This window comes from Vespa crabro, chromosome 17 (genome assembly GCF_910589235.1).
Source record: "Vespa crabro chromosome 17, iyVesCrab1.2, whole genome shotgun sequence".
Classification (NCBI taxonomy): Eukaryota; Metazoa; Arthropoda; class Insecta; order Hymenoptera; family Vespidae; genus Vespa; species Vespa crabro.
Window position 1 is genome coordinate 1,832,997 of NC_060971.1, and position 23,623 is coordinate 1,856,619.

Consider the following 23,623-nt stretch of genomic DNA (forward strand, 5'->3'; position numbering starts at 1 on the left):
TAAATAGGTAGATTTTAGGTTAATAGGAAGAATTATTAATTAAAAATTAAAAAAATTTTAATAATCTTTTTAAGATGTTTTATTAAATTTTTATTCAAACATTAATCTTTTTTATATTATATTGTGTTAAACTATGTTAAATGGAAGCTTATCTTTTAAAAATGTTATTATTTATTATATATCAAAATAAAAAAATATATATTAATATATTTAATCGTTAATATTATTTAATATATAGTAATAGTATATACGATAAAGTATAGAGGAAGAATTAACTATTTTTCTTATCTATTTTAACTATAACCGTTTTAACTTCTGTATATGCTTCAAGACCATATTCTCCAAGCTCTCTTCCATGGCCTGACATTTTATAGCCACCAAATGGTGCTTGAACACTTATAGTATTATAAGTGTTTACCCATACAGTGCCAGCACGTAAGCCTTGAACCAAATAATTAGCTTTATCTATATCTTTCGTAAAAACAGCAGCAGCTAATCCATAATCAGTATTATTAGCGCGTTCTATGACTTCGTTCATATTTTTGAATTTTAAGATTTGTTGAACTGGTCCAAAAATTTCTTCCTTGGCAATAGTCATATCGTCAGTGACATCCGCAAATACAGTTGGTGCAACAAAATAGCCTTTTTCACCTACACGATTTCCACCGGTGACTAATTTAGCACCTTGCTCTTTTCCAGTGTCTATCATAGAAATTATCTTATTCATTTGGGCCTCATTTATTTGCGGACCTTGTTCAGTATTTTCATCGAATGGATTACCAACTGTTCTAATTTGAGCACGTTTAGCACTTTTCTCTACAAATTCATCATAAATTTTTTCATCTACATATGTCCTAGAACCTGCACAACAGCATTGACCCATATTGAAAAATAATCCAAAATGAGCTGTTTCAACTGCATGTTTGAAATCAGCATCAGAGAGAATGATGTTTGGTGACTTTCCACCTAATTCTAACGTTGTTCGTTTTAAATTGCTTTTAGCTGCACCTGCTTGTATCAATTTTCCTACTTCTGTTGAGCCAGTAAAAGCTACTTTATCAACATTATTGTGCGCAACTAATGCAGCTCCAGCTTTACCAAAACCTGGTACAACGTTTACAACACCCTTGGGAAAACCAGCTTCCTTTACTAATTGTGCGATATACAAAGCAGTTAATGGGGTTTGCTCAGCCGGTTTTAAAACAACAACATTTCCAGTGGCTAATGCTGGTGCTATTTTCCAAGCCATCATTACCATAGGAAAATTCCAAGGAATAATTTGTCCACATACTCCAACAGGCTCATGTTTAGTATAAGCAAAAAACTTTCCATCTATAGGAATAACCTTACCATGATTTTTATCTGCCCATCCTCCATAATATCTTAAGGTCGAAATAACTGCCGGGACATCGAAAGCATATGAGTTTGAATAAGGTTTACCATTGTCCAATGTTTCTAAAGAAGCAAGATATTTATGATCTCGTTCTACCAAATCTGCCAATCTATTTAAAAGAAGTCCTCTTTGAGAAGCATCCATAGTTCTCCAAGGTGATCCCAATTTAAATGCATTATTAGCAGCATTTACGGCAAAATCAATATCTGCTACATCACCTTCTTGTACTTCGGCAATAATTTCACCAGTAGTAGGATTTATTGTAGGAAAAGTATTTCCAGATTTGGATTTGTGCCACTCATTGTCGACAAATATGCCGGTATATAAAATCGATGGTTTTGTTTCTGGTGCGGGAAGACTTGCAGTAGAAAATAATCGATAAGCACGAATTTTACTTACTAAACGATTCATTTTTTAATCCTCCCTGTTTTCCTCTGTTTTCCTCTGTTTTCCAACGGATACGTTCCTTACTGCTCGAATAATTCTACTGTCGTTTCTGTAATAAGAAATCAAGTGAATCACAATGATTCGGAGATTAATAATGACGAAAATAATGGCTTATCATTACTTATGTAATTGTATTTTTATATCAGTTTTTGAGTAAACTCTAACGTCATTAAGATATGCGGCATAAAAATATTATATATTATTATATTAAATTTCTATGAAATTATTTATTAATTTAATCGGATTCGAAAACAAGACGAATTACTAATAATTCGAATTTAGTGTAATTATTGGTATAATAAAAATGATGGCAAAGAAAATAATATATTTATTCTTAAATTTCTCTCGTTAAATTAAAGAAATTTTAAAAAGTAAAAATAAATATTAAAAAAAACTTTCTTACGTCGAATATGAAATTACAAAGAAGCATTAAAAATAACCTTATATCGTCAGAGAAATTGATTATCTAACACTCGTCGACTGTACATTCTTAATGAATGTATATTTATCGTTAATAGATGTCTCGCTTCTTTTTATATGATTATTTAAATTGAAATAAAAAATAATATACTTAAAACACAATTATTTCTATTCATTTAATTCTTATGATTTTTTTTTCTTTTTTTTTTTTTTAATAATAAATTACAGAATCGATAATTGTATTATTCGTTTTTCGTATCTTTATAGGTTTTGTATCTGATTTTTATCTGAATCTCTATGTCAAGTCTATTGATTGAATCCATTTGAAATCCGTCTTTTTAAATAACAGTTTTTGATATTAATATTATTTCATCCTTGTTTTCATAATGATTCACACCAACAATGAGAGAGAGAGAGAGAGAGAGAGAGAGAGAGAAAGAAAAAGAGAGAGAGAGAGAGAGAGCAAAGTTTAATTTAAAAATCCACTTTTTTCAAATTTTTTTCTTTGGAAAAAAAATATTATGTTAAAAAATGGTATTTTTTCGAGAATAATTTGTGCACAAATTAAAAGCTTTTTCAAACATATGGAACATTATGATTAAACCTTCCTCTTTAAAATAAGGATTTGTTTATCAAAATTGGTAAAGAATTAGAAAACCATTGTTAGCAAATAATTATTAACATTATTGGTGTAAATAATATTTACGACATTGTTCGCAATACAAATTTTCTATTATAATACACCATAAAATTTGCAGAACAAATAAGTTTATATCACCACTACTGATTATCATATTATCTTTGAATGTATATATATATATTTTTTTTGTAAAGTAGCAATTACCTGTTTATTTTAATAATTGATATTCAGATTTTCTTAACCATATGACGGTTTGGACTTGTAGTTCATATTTTATTCATATATGTCGCTAAAGTCGCACATGCTTCGAGAGAAAATTGATCGACGGTTTAATTTATTTTATATATTGATTATATTATAATAATTAACAAAAATGTTGTCAAGCGTATTAAAGTCTGTATTTGGTTATGATGACTTTAAAAGTGATATACAGAAACGTGCCACCAGTGCTATTTATGAAGGTTAGATATTTCTATTGTAAATACAAATGAGTTCGTTTTTTTAAAATTTCAAATATTTTATTAAATATATAACTATAAGAAGATTATGAATATACGTATATATTTTATATATATATATATAAAAAGATATTTATCTAGTAGATAGAAAAAAATAACTATTAAGTTAATTATTTTAGGTAAACATGATGTTTATGTTTGTATGCCCACTGGATCAGGCAAGTCGCTTTGTTTTCAATTACCATCTATAATGAAAAAAGATAAAGTTGCAATTGTATTTTCACCATTGTTAGCTCTCATGAAGGTATATATGAATTTTATAAATTATTTAGATACAAGATACTATTAAATATGAATTAAATTATATTAGAAAATATTTCATATAGAATCAAGTGGATTTTTTAGTTAATAAAAAAATTAAAGCCGTTTCGTTAAATTCAAATACAACTACCAAAGATAGAAATGCAATAATGAAAGAATTATCATCAAATTCGCCGCAAATCAAATTATTATATGTTACACCTGAAATGGGAGCGCAGAAGCATTTTCAAGTAAGTAGTTATATCTATGAAATTTCTATGTAATCCTTAATTACATCATTGTCATTTTATTCCTAATATTTTTGTACATTATAGGAACTTATAATTAAATTACAAAAAGCTAAGGCTATATCTTATTTTATTGTTGATGAAGCACATTGTTTAAGCCAATGGGGTCATGATTTTAGACCTAGTTACAGACAATTAGGTGTATTTAAAAAGCTTTGTCCTGATGTTCCTATAATTGCTTTAACTGCTACAGCTGCAAAAGAGGTATATATATTTTTCTTTAACAAATTATTATGTATATAAATATATATATATATTTATGTTTATAATATTTTTTCAGGTAGTAGTTGACATATTAAAGACATTGAACATGAAAAATATATTAAAATTTTCAATTCCAGTGTTTCGTCCTAATCTTTATTATGACGTATGGTTTTTAGAAGTATTAGATAAACCATTTGATCATCTTAAAAATTTCATTGTGGAAGCTCTTGGTCCATTAAATGATTCTCTACCAAAAGTAATAAAAATAATTCTTATATCATTTTTTCCTTTTTACTAATTTTTTATGTAATAAGTAATATTTACAGGATAAGAGAAATTGTGGTATTATTTATTGTAGAAAAAAAGAAGCAACAGAAATTATAGCTAATAAATTAAATATGTTTAATATTCCAACATTGGCATATCATGCTGGCAAGTAGAAATAATAAAAATAGACGAATAATTGTTTACTATTATAAAGTATATGATATATGAGTATTGTTCATTCTATTTATAGGTTTAAAAAATCAAGAACGTAATGAAGTTCAAAATAAATGGACAGTGGGTGAAGTTTCTGTTATTGCAGCAACATGTAGTTTTGGAATGGGTGTTGATAAACCAACTGTGAGGTATATACAAATTATTACAAATATCTTCCATGGCTTATATGTATATATTTATATAAATTATTATCTAAATAATTTATAAATATTATTATTAGATTTGTGGTACATTGGACAGTTCCACAAAATATTGCAGCATATTATCAAGAATCTGGTAGAGCAGGTAGAGATGGTAATCCAGCCTTTTGCAGAGTATATTTCTCTAACGAAGAATTTGGAATTATTTCATTTCTAATAAAAGAAGAACATTCTCAAAAAAGAACAGAATTTGCAGAAGTACAATGGAAGAATTTTGAAAAAAGTGTTGCATATTGTCTAAAGACCAAGTAAAGTATTTAAAAATTAATTAAACATATTTTATATATTTTAATTAAATAATACGATATTTTTTATCTAATCTATAATAACATTTTTCTTTAGATGTCGACATAGTGTATTTTCTAAATACTTCGGAGATAGTCCACCTGCGTGCAAAAATCGTTGCGACGTATGTAAAAATAAAAATATTGTTGAAGCAAGAATATCACAATTTGAAATGTGTCGATCACGACCGGATAGATATTCAAAGAAATCTTCGAGTAGTGCAGATGGCTTTGCATTTTCTAAATATGATGATATGTGAGTACCGGATAAAATTTTAAATCAATATGTTTCTATTACAAATATATATATAATATATATAATTATATATATTATATTATATATATTATTAATTATATATATATATATATTAATTATATAATATATATAATATATATAATTATATATATATAATTATTTATTTATTATAATTTTTATTCGTTTGTAGGAGCGAGTGTCAAGAAGCTTGCGTTCCAAGAGAAAAATTAATTGCCGATGCTAAACGGGAAACTAAAGAATTAATTGAAAAGCAATTTGCTTTGCGCCGAAATAACAATCGTAATGAAGAGGTATGTATATTTAAGTATATGCAAATATATATGATAACATTTTCATTTCATGTTATTTTAGGTGAGAAAAAGAAATAATGAAGATGCTAAGCGATCTAATGTTCGTGCAGCTGAGAGTACTGATATAAAAATAAAGGGTTTGACTGTGCAGGTAAGTAAATTATTAATCATATCTTGAATAAACAAAATATTTCATTAATAAGTAACGTATCGGTAATATTACAACAGTTGTATGTGTATGGGCGTATGTATATAGACAAATTTTTTTATTAATATTTTTATTTTGAATTTTATCTAGTTACGAGAACATTTTTATGATAAGTTAAAAACAGTCTTATATGAAAATTATAAATGTGTATGTAAAAAATCTGGGAAAGATTTTCAAGAAAAAGACATGCATAATATAGCTTATCAATTAGAATACAATATGCTCTGTAGTACAAGACTTCTTAACAAGTACAAATTTGATATGTCTAAATTGGTATGTATAATGTATTAATCCTGTAAACGAGATCATTAAGGTTTTATATGTGTATTATATAAGAGATGTATATTGTATTCAGATTTCATCTATACGAATGTGTACTAATAATGATACGACACATGAAGCATTAATAGAATATGATATTAATTATGAAGTTCACCCTCAAACAACAGCATCTAAAACAGTCCCTACGAATGTAAATGATGATCAAAATAAATTAAAGAATAATAATATTAAAAGAAATGAAAAAAATAAACAATGTAAAATTATGTCGTATTCACAAGACAAATCAAACAATAGTTCTCATGATACTACATTCAAAACAGCTTTAGAAATTAAAAATAGCAATCAAATGAAAGTTAGTGAAAACGATGAGACCAAAAATTATAATGTAACTTATATTAACAATGAAATTAAAACAATGAAGACTGTACGTGAAGAAAAAGAAACAAGATTAAAAGACCATGATGTTGCTTTCGTTTCAGCCAGGGTGATTAATGAAAACAATGTTCAAACTGCAAAGGAAAAAATGTGTAATGTACCCAAAACAAGTATTAAAAAGAAAAAAGTTAATAAAAATGTCAATTCAAAAAGAAAAATTTATGAATATCTTTTAACTAGTGGAAATTCCATCAGTAAAGATACGACTACAGACAATAAATCAGAAACTTTAAGCAATAATGAAAAGCTTATAAATGAGATTAAAGTATGTAAGGATAAAAATAAGCGTAAAGTTAATGATTCATTCGACGATACTTATGGTAAGAAAAGAAAAAACTGAAAATCTAAATATAAAAAATAATTCAATAAGAAAGGAAATTTTCGCAAACTTAAAAGAAACAAAAACAATATAATGGATAATGTTTGTACTGTCCTAAAAAATAATATCCTAACTATAAAATCATTAGAGCAGTAATCTATTTATATATAATCTATCTTATAAATATATGTGTATACACATATATATATATGTATATATATATGTATATATATATATATATATGTATATATATATATGTATATATATATGTATATATATATATATATATATATATGTATATAACAATTATACAAGTATATTTATACGGAGAATTGTATTTATTCATCAGTCACTGCATATATAGGACATATTCATCAATTCTATGTATTATGATATAGTCTAATAAATAAAATAACATTATTTAAGATTCACTTTGAATATATTTTTAAAATAAAGAAAAATAATAGATGAGTAACATGTGAATTTCTTATAAATATCTTAAATAAAAATCATGTGCTTATTATTGTCCACGTTTTTGAGGTTATTTCATTGGCAAGATCGTTAGTGGACATTATTTATCGCTAAAACTATATTATATTATAACAATAATTTAATTTCTTGTTCGTTCTTAATCATTTATTTCACAAATATGACTTCTATCTATCTTCCATAAATTATAACACTTTATTAAAAAATATTTAATTTACGTATACAAAATGTCATGTGTTATTGTTCACACGCAATAAGTACACAAATAATTATTAACTTTATTCATGAAAAAGTCAGCTTACTTTCTTTATAATTTTATTTACATATTTACATATTTACTTCTTTATCGCAATTATTATACAGTAACAAAATGTAAAAATGTAAATGTAATATGTTCACAATACGTACTTTAAAGTAGGAATACTACTTTTGCAATAAAAATCACTTTAATTACCATTTATCGTTCTTTGATATAATAATTGAAAATTATTTAATGTTATTCAACTATCATTAATCGAATTAAAAAATTCGTATTAGAATTTACAAGAATATAAAATCGATTAATTTGAATATGATTCGACTTTCGAATTAAAAATTAGAATTATTTTTGACCAATATTTTGTGTACAAAAGATAAAGAGAAAAAAAAACAAAATGGCGATTAAAAGAAGTACCTCGATTTAAAACAATACGATTTTCCATTTCTCTGTCCTCTTGACATTTTATTTGTTGTAAGAAAAAAGGGCAGGGGAGGATGACATCGTTTTATTTGGAATTATTGAAGACTCATATCTTATTCGCCGATCATATTTCATTTTCGGATATTGAGTGTATTTACGAAAGGATATTAGATCGACGAGTGTGTGTATAGTCCTTGACGACGATAGCCTCTTTCTACGTCTTGAACGGCTCGTATGTTTACAATCAAACATTTATTTCGTTCTTCATTGTTGATAAATTTTCTAGTATGTCGGATGTAAATTTGTTCTCTGAATGATTAAGTAAAGAACTGTAATAACTTTCTGCTTCTTTTATTTTCATGGAAGACCTTCTATTGTTAAAAAATTGTAATCTTTTTTTAAGAAGTAATTTACGATAAAGAAGTATTTTAATAATGCTCCAAATAAAAAGAATTGAGCCAATAATGAACATGAGGTATTTAACGATTTCTTGTAATACTGGTAAAATGTTTAAATATAAGTAAAACAATGAGTTTCTGTTCGCTGGTAATTCGTACATTCCCTAAAAGATAAAAAAAAAAAGAAAGAGAGAATAATATGATTCGCAAAAGAGCGCGTAAATATTCGATAAAAAATTAGTACCAAATGTAGCCTATAGACGGTGCAACAAACAGTCGTCAATTTAAAAGCCGCGCCGTAAGTTTTGATATTCGCGTCGTCGTAATCGTGTAATTATTAATTTATTTTACAGATTTTTTTTTTGCAATTAATCTCACGATTATAACAATAGCTTAACGAACAATATATCGATACTTACGATTTCAAACCAAAGAAGTGGAAGAACAAAGTTAGAAAACTTTTCTACTTTTGCCATATGTCCAATATCCTGCAATGCCATGTTAATTTGAAAACGGAAAGCCAAATCAACTGGCAAGCCTGATTGTGGTTGTATATAAAAATAAGATTCGTGTTTCTTTGGATCTGGTTTTAAACCGTTTACAGCCTCAAGAAGGGATGGATGAGATTTGTAAAAATGTGGATAGGAAAGTGCTATTGGGAAACCTGAAAAGAAAAGAAATAAAATAAAATAAAATAGAGGTTAAAGAAAAAAAAAAAAAAAAAAGAAAAAAGATTCGTAATCTTTACAGATTCTTTCGTTTAAAGAAAACTAGATGAACGAATCGATCGGTTCATTACGTCAGAAAGTAATTCATAACTATCCTTAACATTTTTATTTTGTTTTTCTTTTTTTGTTTGTTTTGACATTAGAATTTGAAAATTAGATAGTTAAGATAGGCGCACGTGTAATTTTTTTAATTCTAATGAAATAATAGTCGATTATCGTACATCCATTATACCGTTAATATCACATTTTTTAGTAATGTAAGTAACGTTTTAAAATATGTAATCGATGTACAAGAAAAAGAAAAAAACGGTATATTGAAAGTAATTGATTTGTTCGAAACTTTTAAATCAAGATGGAAGAAGAAGAAGAAGAAGAAGAAGAAGAAGAAGAAGAAGAAGAAGAAGAAGAAGAAGAAAAAGAAGAAACAGAAAATATTTCGTAAAGAAATGTAGCCTACCGTAATAACAAGCGGTTACGTCCACTAAACCTGGTGGTAAGCAATATCCTTCTCGACAGTAACATTTGTTTTCTTCTCTATAAACACCGTTGTCCATTTCGTTTTCCATAAAATTATATTTGTAAGCATATAAGCCTTTAATAACTTTTTCATCGGTTCGCGTCTGTAATATATATGTCATTAAAAATTAATTTTCATTATCGATGATATGTTAATACGTAAAAGTAAATATTAACCTTCTATAACCTAATTTTTTGGATCATGGTTACACAGAAATTATATAATGTGAAAGTAATAGTATTATTCATACTAGTATAATTATATAATGTGAAAGTTATAATATATATTTATATTGATGTAATAATAATAATAATAATCTACTAAAAATATAATATAAAAAATTATTACAGAATAATGTAGTATATGTATATAATTATTTCAATTTATGATATAGTAATATTATAAATTATACTTGTATAAAAAATAATAATTATAATAATACTAGCATAAATAATATCTATTAATAAAATAGTAAATAATATAATTATTATAGTATATAATTTAGTATAATATATATTTTTATATTAATAATAATATATTTTAATAATTATATTTTTAATGTATCGTTAGAAAATTAATTATTAATTCACATCACTATATGTATATATATATATATATATATATATATATATATATATATATATATATATACAAATAAAAAAAGACATAAAAAAAGTCATAAAAAAAAAGAAGGCAAAAAATATCGAATGTGAATAAACAATTAATTTTCTAACGATAAATTAAAAATTTAACGTGTATATATATATATATACATACAACTATCTGATTTAAATGTAGTATGGCTTTATAGAAGGATTAACGATTCTATAATTTAAATTTACCATGTGGGCACTACGACAAAGACTTTTTCGAAAAAAAAGAAGAGTATCGTTAGGTTGTATGTAAGTTGGAAATTTAGTTCCATCACTAGCACCATGAATGTTCGCACATCTTCCTTTCCAGTGGGGAAGATTAACATTGCCGTTATATTTATCGATCAAGCCAGTCATTTTCACGTCCTTTTCACCGGTGTAAAAAGTCTCGTAATCACCTTCGAAGTCATACATCTGAAGAAAAAGAAAAAAGAAAAGTAATAAAAAAGGAAAAAAAAGAAAAAAAAAGAAAAAAAGAAAGAATGGAGATGTCGCGACGATGAAAAATTTTCCATTATATAAGTCACGATTATAACGATGAAATGATAGAGTTCTTGAAAAATCATTACACACAAATATGAATATTATTATTACACAGTAGTTGTCATGATGCTAGGAAGAGAAGGTTCATTTACTTCGATGCGTCATGCTAGTTAGCTAAGTTACTATGAAAAAGAAAAAAAGAAAAAGGAAAACAACAAATGATCTATAGTATTATAAAATCTTTTGGTTGTATGATATATTTCATTGAATACGTTTAATATATATCTATATTAAATGCATATTAAAATAATATTATAATTTTTAAACGTACATATAAATCAATAATTCGAATCTATTAAATCAATACGATATTATAACTCTTAAATACATAAACTATAATTCATATATCAAACTTACTCTATCGATAAGACCGAGTTTATCAAATTTGATCCACGATGGCATAACTTGATTTCCAAGTGTAAGCAGAGTAGATTTGTAACCAAACATGAATTCTCGAGCAGTCATTGGTACCAAAGGTTTCGAATCTGTTTGATGGACTAACACATTTAAACCCCATCTTGTCAAGTACGTTGATTCTCTCATTACATTGGTTATACTCTGGAAATTACAAATTTATATCTATATTCTAAGATATAAATTATATCGATAATTTGTATACGTGAATATTGGATATTTATCCAATGAAAGTCCTTGATTTGTCCGTGTGCATGCCTAAGGTTAATTAATTAAAATAAAATAAATATTGGTTATATATATATATATATATATATAAGTGAAGAAAAGAAAAATAAATGTGGAAAGTTAAAGTCTAAATAATGTTAGACGTCGATCTAATATGATCTCCACTCTACAACGACTTGACTAAGACTGACATGAATCGATAAAGAAAACAAAGGAACAAAGTATAGAAGAAAGAAAAAAAAAAATACGTACATACGTACACATAGCAACGATCATATGGAGCTACGTGACTTGTTTGTATTATCTTGTTTGAATAGATACATACTTACAGTGTTTATATCTCTGCTTTGACTTATTTTCATCGTAGTATGGAAGTATCGTAAATAATGTTATTCCATTTTATATGACAGATTAGGGATTAGAGGAAAAACGAGAGCTAACATTAATTATGACAGTATGTAACTCGTATATAACTATGATCTTCGATCATTTCATTTTTTATCTTCTCTCGTATGATTTATGTTAGATGATTTTTTTCCTATTAATATAATACGATTCTTGATTTGTGAATGAATTACTTGGGTTATATCATTGATAATATATATAATAGCGGGTGACATTTATTTTATTTTATATATATATATATATATATATAGAGAGAGAGAGAGAGAGAGAGAGAGTTCATTGACATCAAAGAATAGGAGAAAAAAGAAAAGAAAATATATCTTTTATATGATCAATTTGATATTATCATTTCATAACGATTAACATTTAATTATTATTATAATTATTATTATGCAATTGCATTGAACCGAAGAGAAATAAATAGGATAAGTATAATTCGGGATATTGTTCGTATGATATTAACGATAGATCATACTTTTATGAAATTTGTCGAGAAGATTTCGAAAGGATATAAAGTGATTGGCTGTTTCTCTATGTCACAATACGTGAAATTACTTTTTCTACGCATGACCTGCAATATTTCGTCATAAAATCTAATATGCATTTTGTTTTTGACCGACAGTTAGTCAACGATAGGCATCGATGAAAATCGTTGCAAAATAATGATTGATAAGTAATCCATAGTTATGAATTAGATTTATATCGTCCGATTTGAATCGTATGTCTTTTTTTTTCCATACAAGTATTAATTTATGATATCACTTTCGCACGAAATTTATGTGGTTCGTGTCATTATCAATAATCGTGATATAAAAAATGTTTAACATTTACCGTTTCTTTTTCTTCTTCTTTTTCTTTTACTTTCGGTTGACATTTATTTAAAAATCATGCATTTTTTTTCGATTAATTGAAGGAAAAAGATTTCTCTTTCTCTTTCTCTTTCTCTCTCTTTCTCTGTCTCTGTCTCTGTCTCTCTCTCTTTCTCTCTCACTTCTATGTCATCGAGCATTAGAATATTTTCCTTGAAGGTTTTCGTAAGAATACCACGTTAAGATTACCTCATACTAATTCGTGTAATTTCTTCGTAGGAAAGTAGAAAGGAGTAGTAAGAAGAGAACGAAGAAAAGAAGAAGGATGAGGAGGAAGAAGAGGAGAAGGAGAAGGGATGGGCAGAACGTCGGAGGAAAGTGGAACGTTAGCGTCTGTTACGTGCGAAGCTCGTAAATACGATCGAGAATGTTTTGCTGTTCGTAAACGAAGATCCAAGGTAATTTTATCTTTGTTCTTTTATATTAACATATATATATATGCAGGATTTGCCGTTATTGGATGATGATTCATCGAAGATAAAAATTCGGGAAGTATTTATTATATGTGTCTGTCTCTCTGTGTGATTGTCGCATTTGTAACTGAAATGATTGAATAATCAGTATCTTAATGCGTGTTAAGCATAACATTAAAATCGATTCGATATTATTGAATTCAGTATTTTATTCCTGTTGATTCTATAGAAAATTTAATTCGCAAGAAGATCGAAGATAGAGAATTAATATTTGTTTTATATTATTTTATTTTATATATATATATATACATATATATATATATATATATATTTGTGTGTGTGTGTGTATGTATATATGTATGTATCCTTTCTACGCATTTACACGTTCAGTCTGCCTGACTAGTAAAGGTCAATCACATGGAGAGTCTACGACATTGCCAAGGCTAACGTTTATACGAGTTTCTATATACGGAAAACGTTGGAAAAGTAAAATAAAGGAAAAATATTTTAATTGCGAACGGAATAATTTTTTACGTGCAAACAATACGATCTGTATATCTATATGATTTTTATAAATTATACGAACATATTTTAATATATCATATGTTCGTGCTTTTCGATTTATCTTTCTTTGCGTTGTGATGACAGATTATGAATTATATTCAAAATTAAATAGGCAATCTCAAAAGTTTTTTCACATTGTATCACGTATCATATGCATATACAAAGATGTATATTTCTTTCGTATATTGTTCACAATTTCATTACGATACATCATAGAGAATAAAAAAAAAAAAAAAAAAAAAAAAAAAAGAAAAAAAAAAGAACACATAAATTTGTATACTCACTAGAAGTGCGATATTTGGTAAGATGAGAATATCTTGTTCAGTACCATTACTCATTTCCGGTACATATATTAAAGGATGAAGTGGTGTGACGGATACGGTGCCATTGCTGTTAAATTTGACGTTGCCGTGTTCCATATGTTCCCTAAATTACGAAAATTAACATATCATTGCTACGAAATCAACGTAGCTTTGCTCGTTATCTATATCTATGCATAATATGTATATATCTATGCATATACATATATTTAAGGTCAGATATATTTTTTGAGATCAAACGGAAAGATTTATGTGTGCTAGTCTTTTATTAATGAAAAAAAAAGAGAGAGAGAGAGCGAGAGAGGAAAAAGTGCTAATTAACTTCTTCTTACTCACCTGTATACGTAAGGTCCAATTTCCTGGAAATTGAGTTTGCTATCCTTTCCAGTTAAATAATCGTCATGATTGGTGATATTGAATAAGTAAACTTTCAAAAAAATATCCACGTCAGGTTTTCTCCAGAATTCAAATATTTCTCCTCCTTCGCCAAATGTGACTTTAAATTGGAAGAGCACATCGTAAGGTTTGCAGATAAGAATTAAAAAGCCTGAGGCGAGTCCAATTAATCCTAACATCATTAGCATGAATATATCTGTGAATTATAAGAAAAAAGTAAAAAAAAGAGAAGGAGGAACGTGATTTTCAAGATAATTTTTTATTCTCGTATCATGAATAATATATAGTTAGAATTAGCTATAGAAATCATATTAAATAGTATTCAAAGATTAGGCGTGTCGTTTTTTATAGAGATATCTTTTTTTTTCTCCTTTATTTTTCTTTTTTTTTTTTTCTTTTCTCCTAGATTTTCATCGAACATTTATTTTATTCATTGTATAGTGTTCGTGATTTCTAACTTGATCTCTACGAGCGTTTCACGTGAACTTTATCGTTGCAATAAAGTGCAACAAAGTGAAAAACTTTTGAACGACGTTCTTATGTATTTTTGAGACCGACAAAACTCCATGTTTCTCTGAGCATGAAAGAAACATTCTGTTTAAACTTATTGCTCTTTCCATGACCGGTCAAGTCTATGAAATATTACGAAGTCGCGTTGAAAATTTTTTCTTTTCTTTTGCCCTAGTTGAATGCGAAATGTTCTGTCGTGTTCTACGGAATCATGATCGTCGTTATCAGCTGGATCATAGAAAGAGAGAGAGAGAGAGAGAGAGAGAGAGAGAGAAATGGAGATTAATTATAATGTCACGTAATTGATATATTGTGTTTTTATTAACGTTATAGAGAACATAAAATTTACCAAAAATATAATGGAACATATTTTTTGGAAGGTTTTTCTTTTATTTTCACTTTTTAATTTTTGTTCGTCTTTTATTCTGATGAAATCAAATTTTGTATTAATAAAAGATAATGCTATATCTTTCTTTTTTTTCGTAAGTAAAAGAAATTGAATATTATTTTATGAATTTATTTTTAAAATCTTTTGTAGTATATAAGTTTCTCAAAAAAAAAAAAAAAAAAAAAAAAAAAAAAAAAAAAAAAAAAAAAAAAAAAAAAAGAATTGAAGAAAAAGAAAAAAGAAAAGAAAAAAATTATATATATAATATACATATACTATAATATTTTGTCATTAATTTTATCAATTAGAATCGAATGATTAGCGTTATGTTTCGATATTAATTAGATACTTTAGGTAATATTTGAAATAATGAGCGAAGTTTCTTCGAACTTATTTTATATCTACAGATATTAATAACGTTTCGAATAGTTATCGCGAACGAAATTAGAAATGATTTAAGAATAATGATGCGAGAACGGCGAAAGGAACTACTAAAGTTCCAGTGTCTCTCTACGACCTCATTATTTCACTGACATTATCTTCTTTAGATGATGTCAATGATCTGTGTGTGTGTGTGTGTGTGTGTGTGAGGGCAATAATGAATAATCATTTCTTCGAAGAAGAAGAAGAAGAGTGAAAGAGACAGGAAGAGAGAGAGAGAGAGAGAGAGAGAGAGAGAGAGAGAGAGAGAGAGAGAGAGAGAGAGAGAGAGAGAGAAAGAGATAGGAAGAAAGAAAAAATTATTCTTATCATTTACGTACATTTCGATAACTACGTAATAATCGATTCTCGTGTATAACTGTTAAATAATCGAGCTATAAATCATTCAGCATAGGAATGTCGATATATCGCCATTTATTCTCAATGGACTTGTGAAGAATTTATAGTATAATTATCAAATAAATACATTATCGATTTTGAAAACAAAAGATTTTTCTTGGATAAAAAAAAAATAGAGAGAGAGAGAGAGAGAGAGAGACATTATCTATAAAGATCAATTTTTCCATGTATGTTTGATCGAAAAGATGAATCCTATTACTCTTCGATTAGGTCACCCATCAATAAGAGAATGATGTGGCTCAAATACTTTTCGCCTTTTAAAGAAACATGTTCGCCCTCTTTTTACTTTCAAACGATTGCAAGATCGTTTACAAGTGTGGTCCTGTTAAATGATGTGGTAACAATTTTCCAGCTGGTAATCAAAGCACGACCGTCGTAACTTTACAACCAGATACAGATAGAAAGCGTACCTTACCATTGGACTAGAATTTTCCGATACTTATAATTATTTACTAGTTAGTAATTTCTACCTTCGTTTCCTTAGTTGAATTTTCTTTATTACGTTAGATATTTATTATCTCGTATATATCTCCTAGTCAAAATTACATTCGAATTTTATTCAAAATTATCGTATTCCACGTTAGAAATAATATGATACGATGACATAACAAATGATGTAATTTGACTAACAGAAATTGATTGGGTTGTTAAAAAAAAATTATAATCACAAATATTTAATAACACGTAGCTCCAATTTGTTTCTCGATTAAATTAATGAGTTTAATAAAGAAAGATATCTCTTAAAACAATAAATATATTACGTTTCTTTCTTTTGAAATAACAAAAAAGAAAAAAATACAAGAGAATTCATGGTCATATTTTTTATTATAAAAATAATCTGAGAAAATTTTTGCTTAAAAATATAATCCGATAAAATTGAATGAACTGTGCTACGTTTTAAGAAAAATTGAAAATAAATTTAATCATGATTACAAACATGCGAATCTTTATTTATTAATTTTAGTTTTTGAATCCTTTATTCATCTATGTTTTGACATTGTACAAGAACAAAAGATACGATAGATTTTTGTGTCTTCGTGGTGCGTGTTTCTTTCTATTATTATATTTTCTTGTTGCGTTACGATTGATATATTATTGCATCGAGGTCAACGACTCCGGCAATGACATCGCAAATCGAATAAGTCCAATTGAAAAGTTTTCTCTCTTTCTCTTTCTCTCTCTCTCTCTCTCTCTATCTTTCTCTCTCTCTCTCTCTCTCTCTCTCTCTCTCTCTTTTCTCTTTCTCCACGTTTAGCTCAGTTACAATACTATCTTATTATTTTATGCAATCGTTTAAAGAAACGTAATAAAAATGTGATATATAAGTTTTTGCATAACTCGTACTTTGTTTCAAAGTTAAGAAGGAATGTTAATTTCAATCTCGATGACTTTTACGAGTTACAACAACTATCAAGACAATGATCAAACGTGAAAGTGTTAAAGTTTCGAGATAATCCTCGAGTTTGAATGGCAGCCACTCCTTCGTGTAAGAAATGAAAATGAAAAACATTTTTTCTCTTTTTTATAATTCATTAAATATTTATTATAAACATTTTGATGAATTATTTATTTATCGAAACATATAACAATTTTGTTATAATATTTCTAATTAATCGAATTTTTTCAATAATAATCAAATAGAAAGAAACTTTCGATTTATATCTTTTTGAAGGAGTGAAATAGAATCGATAGGAGGAATTATAAATGAAGTAATTATATAATATAGAAAAAGGAATAAAATTTCAAATATGTCACGTTAAGTATCTTACGAATGAGGGGAGACGAAAAGCGAGATATTGATTGACATTTTATCTTATACGGAACAAAAGCGAATGAAGAGAGTGCAGAATCCGCGTGCAGTATATATAATTACAATGGAAGCTATTATTCGTATCGAGTAAACAAGGGTGTTATATTGCGTGAAATCGACGCGACGGTTCGCTGTCCTGTCTATTAACATAACGACCTTATTAAAATTATTAGAAAGTAGTAATTTAAAATCATGACCCTGGATATCAACTTGGTCAATACTGAACTATATGACAAAAATTAAAGGATGAATTAATTATAGAAGTTTCACTTATAAAAGATTTATAAATAATAAATTTGATCCAAAGAAGATAATTTCACATTATTATTTAGTTTAATGCATTTAACTATAAAAATCAAGTAAAATCATACTTGATTAGAAATTAGAATGAAATTAATTGTTTAGCATATATATATATATATAAATGGAATTATTTTAAAACAAATTTACAATATTGGCAATGGTTGCGTGTCTTTGTGCGTGTGTTCGTGCATTACGAAATACTTTAACAAGATCAGCATTAGAGAATTCTTTGGTAATTTCTGGTCAGATATTTATACTTTTTTTCTTCCCATTTAAAATTGGTTTACTTAACTAATCAGAATAGTTTTATTTTTATTTTTTTTTTTTTTTTATAAACAGTTTCAATGTCGTACGGATATGGAATTATCTACTATGGAATTATCTCCATCGTTACAACGTTCTATATATATTATATGTAATCTTTTGATTCATTATAAAATTAATTGTTTTATTTTTTTTTTCTTTGCCGCATTAATTAATATTCCGTAAATTAATTACTCGGTAAAAAATTTTATATAAAAATATTGATAAGATAAGAGAAATATGATATTCATTCGAATTAAGTATTTTTTACGTAGATTAAAATCCGTCTCTTTCTATTTCTAGTTTTTCTTTTTCTTATTTTTTTTTTTTTCTTTTTTGACGATGATTATAATAATTTTGTTATTACTTATTATGAATTATATACATGAAATTATTTTTTGACCTCACAGAAGGAACGATAACGTATTCTAATCATGCGTCGAACTAATGATTATCTAGTATATGCGTTATGAATATTATAACAACCTTTGGCACGCTGAACAAAGATATGTTACGCACATATATATATATATATATATATATATATATATATAGTATATCATGTATTTGTTTAAAGTCTTTTCTATTATTCATAAGAAATATACTTTTCCGGAGAGTTTATCGTGCTGCTGCAAAAATTTCTTTGCTTTTGTGAACAACACCTGTGTTTGTTCTTTTTCTTTTCTCTCTCTCTCTCTGTCTCTCCCTCTCTCTCTCTCTCTCTCTCTCTCTCTCTCTCTTTTGTTTCTTTTCTTTTTAAGAACATATATTTAAATATGTAACTTTACACTTGTAAGTAACAATTCAATCTAGATGGAATACTTTCGAGTAGTTTATTCGGTCGCTTTCTCGATTCTTTAAAAAAAGTTTTACTTATGTTAGATTATTTTACGTTGGTATTAGTTAATTGGGCCGGTTTTAATGGTCTCTCTTTTTTTTTTTTTTAATTCTCAAATACAATTTTGCGACATATGTAATAACGCGTAAGTGATTTTCTTCTTTTTTTCTTTCTTTTTTTTTTTTTTTTTAAGTTGGGTCATACGTTAAATCGAATAAGAAAGTACTTAGTTAAGACAGTGAAAGGTCTTGAATGAAGGAAATATGTGTCATATGTTAACAAAGTCTCTAATCATCTATATATTAAATTTATAAATATATATGTATATATTTCGAAATAAAGAAAGAGAATACTTATTTTTGTTCTTTTATCTTTTTTAATTTATGTTTATCATGCAAACTTTTAAATCTCTTATTTAATCTGTCATGCTAAGATAAATTTTGTTTTTTCGTTTCTTTTTTAAAGTTCGAGGATATGAATATTAAAATAATAGAAAAAGAGAGAAAGAGAGAGAAAGAGAAAGAAAAAAATTTTACATATTTGTTTTACAAGGACTCCGATTCAAGTTGTTCTCTTGTAAGGACATAATGCTTTTCTGAATGATAAACGTGATTCGGGTATTAATTGCTTTATTTTAGTCATCGGTTTAATCAGTAAGAAATTTAAAATGTGTCATACTATAATATGTATAAAAATTTTGTCCTATTTCTTTCGAGTTTCATCATTTCTAAATGACCGAGATATGATATTGTGATAGTGGTACTGATCGATGACATGATTGTTATTGATGGAATTAAAAAAAGAAAAAAAGAAGAAGAGATAAGAAGAAATAAAAAAGGAAAGCAAAAAAAAGAAGATAAATGGAAATTAATTCGTACTTATCGGAAAATGTTTAGAAAAGAAAAAAAAAACTTATTACGTATTATATATTCCTTTTTGTATTTGTTTTTTTTTTATCCAAAAAAAAAAAATGATCCGTAATGCTCATTGCATGTGTTGTTTCTTCTTCTGTTTCTGAGAAACGTAGGGAAATGAGAAAAAAAAAGTAGAACATCGTCGGGAATAATTATTTATTTGTTTTTTTTTTATTTCGATCTCTTCGATCTTCAAAGATATCAACTTTTAGCTGAGTGCAACGCATATCAGTTGGAGGATATTGCGAGAATATTTTTGTTATAAAACGTTTATTATGCATGCACTTATTATCTATGTATCAGATTAGAGCAGATCATACATGCAACCGGTCAAGAGCGCGTACGCGATCTTTCACAACAGAAGTAGACTATATTTTTCCTTTTTTTTTTGTTTCTTCTTTTTCTTTTTTTTCTTTTTTTCTTTTTTTTTATTCATAAATCATCTATTATAATTATTAATCATCTGTTATAATTGTTTATTTGTTTATCATAATAAACTAATAAGGCGTATTAATTTGTATATTAGATTTACGCTACTTACATGAAGTTTTTGATAAAATACACGAAAAATTTTATAGATCTAATGTTGACGATAATCTTTAAAGAGGTATATAATGAAATTTAGTCACGCGAATACCGCTAAGAAACTTATTCCTATCCGTTTTTTGCATTTTTCATATTGATTTCCGCATACCAATCGAACGTATCTCGTATTCCTAAGCAAATCTTTAATGCTTGAAAATTTGTGTTTATTCTGTTTATATAACTTAATCGAAGAGATAGCGTATGAAAAGAGAGAAAGAGAGAGAGAGAGAGAGAGAGAGAGAGAGAGAGAGAGAGAGAGAGAGAGAGAGAGAGAGAGAGAGAGAGAGAGAGAAAGAGAGAGAGAGAGAGGGAGACAGAGAGGGAGAGAGAGAGAGAGAGAGAGAGAGAGAGATTTACAATTTTAATATTTTTCCTCTTCTACTTTGTTTTCTTTTTAATATATCAGGGGATGTCCGAACAATTTTTATTGTTGAAAAAAAAAAAAAAAAAAAAAAAAGAAAAAAGAAATAAATAATTTGAAAGTCGTGAAGAAATTGTAAATATGCTAATTAAATACATTCACGTTCGTTTTCAGTAGATAAAAAAAATGTTACTCACTTCGTGACAATCTCGGTGTGCCATTAGTTCGTACCGGTAAGGTCGTCATTGCATTGAAGAACTGATTCACTACGACCGAAGACTTTCTCCGGTTTCTCGTATTCCGCGTTATCATTATTTCATCTTGTTCGTTTATACAGGTCATGCCAAAATTATTATTTATCGTAGAACATCTCCTTCCCGTCAACCTATTCCAAATTATTAATAGATCCTTCATGTTGTATACACTTCACAATAATCTTTTCTTTCGTAAAGATTAACACAAAGAATGTTTCTTAATAGAATTAATAAAATCGATGGTTAGATTCAATCTCGCAATTAAATTTATTAGAAACGAATGATTATTTTTTAAACTATTAATATATATATATATATATATATATATATATATATATATATATATATATGTATCTAGTTTTTTTCTCTTTTCTTTCTCGAAATTGTCTAATTCACTAATTCTATTCGGATTAATTTTCTTTTTCTCTTTATTTTTGTTTTTTTTTTTTGTTTTTTTCTTTCCCTTTTCAAAAATCTATAATCATTAACTTAATAATAATTTTTATATCTTTCTTATTCAGGAACGTTCGATTAATCCTCCGAATCACAATTAAATTCCACTTTTATTATTGCGAATAAAACTTCTATAGTAATCTCTCTGTTGGTGCGCACGCTATGCGATTCCATGCGAAAGTGATGGAAACGTGGATCGTGTGACTCTTTGAAAAACATATCGATGTCCCCACTCGCATGCTAAGTCTAGACCTGCCCGTCATTCTGAGCCTCTGTGCTTTCAAAGCACGTGGAAATCTGACCAATCGGTTTGCGTTGACTTCTCCCTCCATTTTTATACCTTCCCCCTCTTTTTGATTAATTTATTGTCCTTTTTTTCTTCTTTTATCCCATTATTTTTGTAGTTTCAACATTTTTACATTCTAAATAAATATATATATATATATATCTCTTTGTCTTTTTTTGAATCAATATCTTAAAATTTTTGTAATCAGTAAATAACAATTAAAAAATCCACAACTTTCGAAAATCGTTTTATCTTCCTTTTTTCTTCTTTTTTTGTGAGAGGTCCTTTATTTTCCTTTTTTTTTTACACGAACAGGTTTTAGAAGACGTATTTCATTATCTTTTTTTCATCCATAATTTTAAGTTTTGTTCGTCGTTTTACAATAGTTACAAGAACGGTCCTAATGGACGCTTATAATGGAAAATTTTCAGAATTTATCGTTTTACTTTTTTTTTATTTTTTTATTTTTTTTAATTTATAATTAACCTTGCAACGCAAGTAAATTTTTTTCTTTTCTTTCTTCTTTTGTTTCTTTTTTTTTCGCAATATTTAATCTTAAAACCTTCCTTGTAAAACGTTTGTTGTTTTGCTTAAATTCTTTTTTTTTTTTTAACATTTTATTTTTAAATACATTTTTGTGGTAAAGCGATAATATATATATATTTGTCTTTCTTCCTTTTTTTCCATTTTTCTTTTCCTTGGTCTTTTATCGTATTAAATTGACATTACGAGACGATCTGGAGACTTTTCTCTCTCTCTCTCTCTCTCTCTCTCTCTCTCTCTCTTTTGCTCTCTTTAGAATAAATAGTGATTCTCTAGAATATATAATACGAGGTCATAAGGCTTGTTCTTATTGATATTACTTTTTTGCGAGATCGTATATCATTAATTACAATGAGAATACGATTTAAACTTCTTTTTTTTTTCTTTTTGTTTTAGTTTCCTTTGATACGTATTAATATATAATTTAACATGCAGAAATATTAATATATCAATCACGAGATAGTTTTTTTTTTTTTAAATTTATTTACGTCTATATCTAATTTAAAATATAAAATATATATATATATATGTATATATATGTATGTATTATGTTATATTAAAAAGAGATTTTAGTTTGATCGATCTATTAAAAACGAGATTCACTAGATACTTTATAATACGGATTGCTTGTAAATAAGTACGTGATGCTGAAT

The 23,623-nt window shown here is 26.9% G+C and overlaps 3 protein-coding genes across 6 annotated transcripts; 1 reads left to right on the forward strand and 2 right to left on the reverse strand.

The window, feature by feature from the left end:
• Positions 1–61: 61 nt before the first annotated feature.
• LOC124429971 (aldehyde dehydrogenase, mitochondrial) lies at positions 62–3,228 on the reverse strand. 4 transcript variants are annotated; one of them, XM_046975917.1, is made up of 2 exons: positions 3,105–3,228; positions 62–1,889 (listed from the first exon to the last, which is right to left on the reverse strand). In XM_046975917.1, the coding sequence occupies exon 2, from the start codon at positions 1,802–1,804 to the stop codon at positions 272–274; it is 1,533 nt and encodes a 510-aa protein (XP_046831873.1). In that variant the 5' UTR covers positions 1,805–1,889; positions 3,105–3,228; the 3' UTR covers positions 62–271. The 4 variants fall into 4 exon arrangements, with proteins under 4 accessions (XP_046831873.1, XP_046831872.1, XP_046831870.1 ...); XM_046975916.1 differs by lacking the exon at positions 3,105–3,228 and adding an exon at positions 2,281–2,437; XM_046975914.1 differs by lacking the exon at positions 3,105–3,228 and adding an exon at positions 2,244–2,401.
• Positions 3,219–7,153, forward strand: LOC124429968 (ATP-dependent DNA helicase Q5). The gene is made up of 13 exons (XM_046975904.1): positions 3,219–3,361; positions 3,538–3,662; positions 3,745–3,909; positions 3,994–4,170; positions 4,247–4,426; positions 4,497–4,602; positions 4,688–4,799; positions 4,892–5,119; positions 5,214–5,411; positions 5,602–5,722; positions 5,784–5,873; positions 6,021–6,203; positions 6,286–7,153. The coding sequence occupies exons 1-13, from the start codon at positions 3,274–3,276 to the stop codon at positions 6,985–6,987; spliced, it is 2,475 nt and encodes an 824-aa protein (XP_046831860.1). The 5' UTR covers positions 3,219–3,273; the 3' UTR covers positions 6,988–7,153.
• Positions 7,154–7,627: 474 nt separating this feature from the next.
• Positions 7,628–21,973, reverse strand: LOC124429969 (scavenger receptor class B member 1-like). The gene is made up of 8 exons (XM_046975906.1): positions 21,632–21,973; positions 14,523–14,778; positions 14,151–14,292; positions 11,331–11,531; positions 10,620–10,844; positions 9,718–9,880; positions 8,952–9,196; positions 7,628–8,696 (listed from the first exon to the last, which is right to left on the reverse strand). Exons 1-8 carry the CDS (start codon positions 21,846–21,848, stop codon positions 8,379–8,381), a joined length of 1,767 nt encoding a protein of 588 aa, XP_046831862.1. The 5' UTR covers positions 21,849–21,973; the 3' UTR covers positions 7,628–8,378.
• Between the last annotated feature and the right edge of the window lie 1,650 nt (positions 21,974–23,623).

Bases quoted from the DNA above. Each gene is read 5' to 3' on its own strand.
- LOC124429971 (XM_046975917.1), bottom strand. From the start codon at position 1,804: ATGAATCGTTTAGTAAGTAAAATTCGTGCTTATCGATTATTTTCTACT.
- LOC124429968 (XM_046975904.1), top strand. From the start codon at position 3,274: ATGTTGTCAAGCGTATTAAAGTCTGTATTTGGTTATGATGACTTTAAA. The intron at 3,663-3,744 runs GTATATATGAAT...TATTTCATATAG, and splicing joins CATTGTTAGCTCTCATGAAG to AATCAAGTGGATTTTTTAGT. The intron at 4,800-4,891 runs GTATATACAAAT...TATTATTATTAG, and splicing joins GTTGATAAACCAACTGTGAG to ATTTGTGGTACATTGGACAG.
- LOC124429969 (XM_046975906.1), bottom strand. From the start codon at position 21,848: ATGAAGGATCTATTAATAATTTGGAATAGGTTGACGGGAAGGAGATGT. The intron at 11,532-14,150 runs GTGAGTATACAA...TGTAATTTCCAG, and splicing joins TACCAAATATCGCACTTCTA to AGTATAACCAATGTAATGAG. The intron at 9,197-9,717 runs GTAGGCTACATT...TTTTCTTTTCAG, and splicing joins CGTAACCGCTTGTTATTACG to GTTTCCCAATAGCACTTTCC.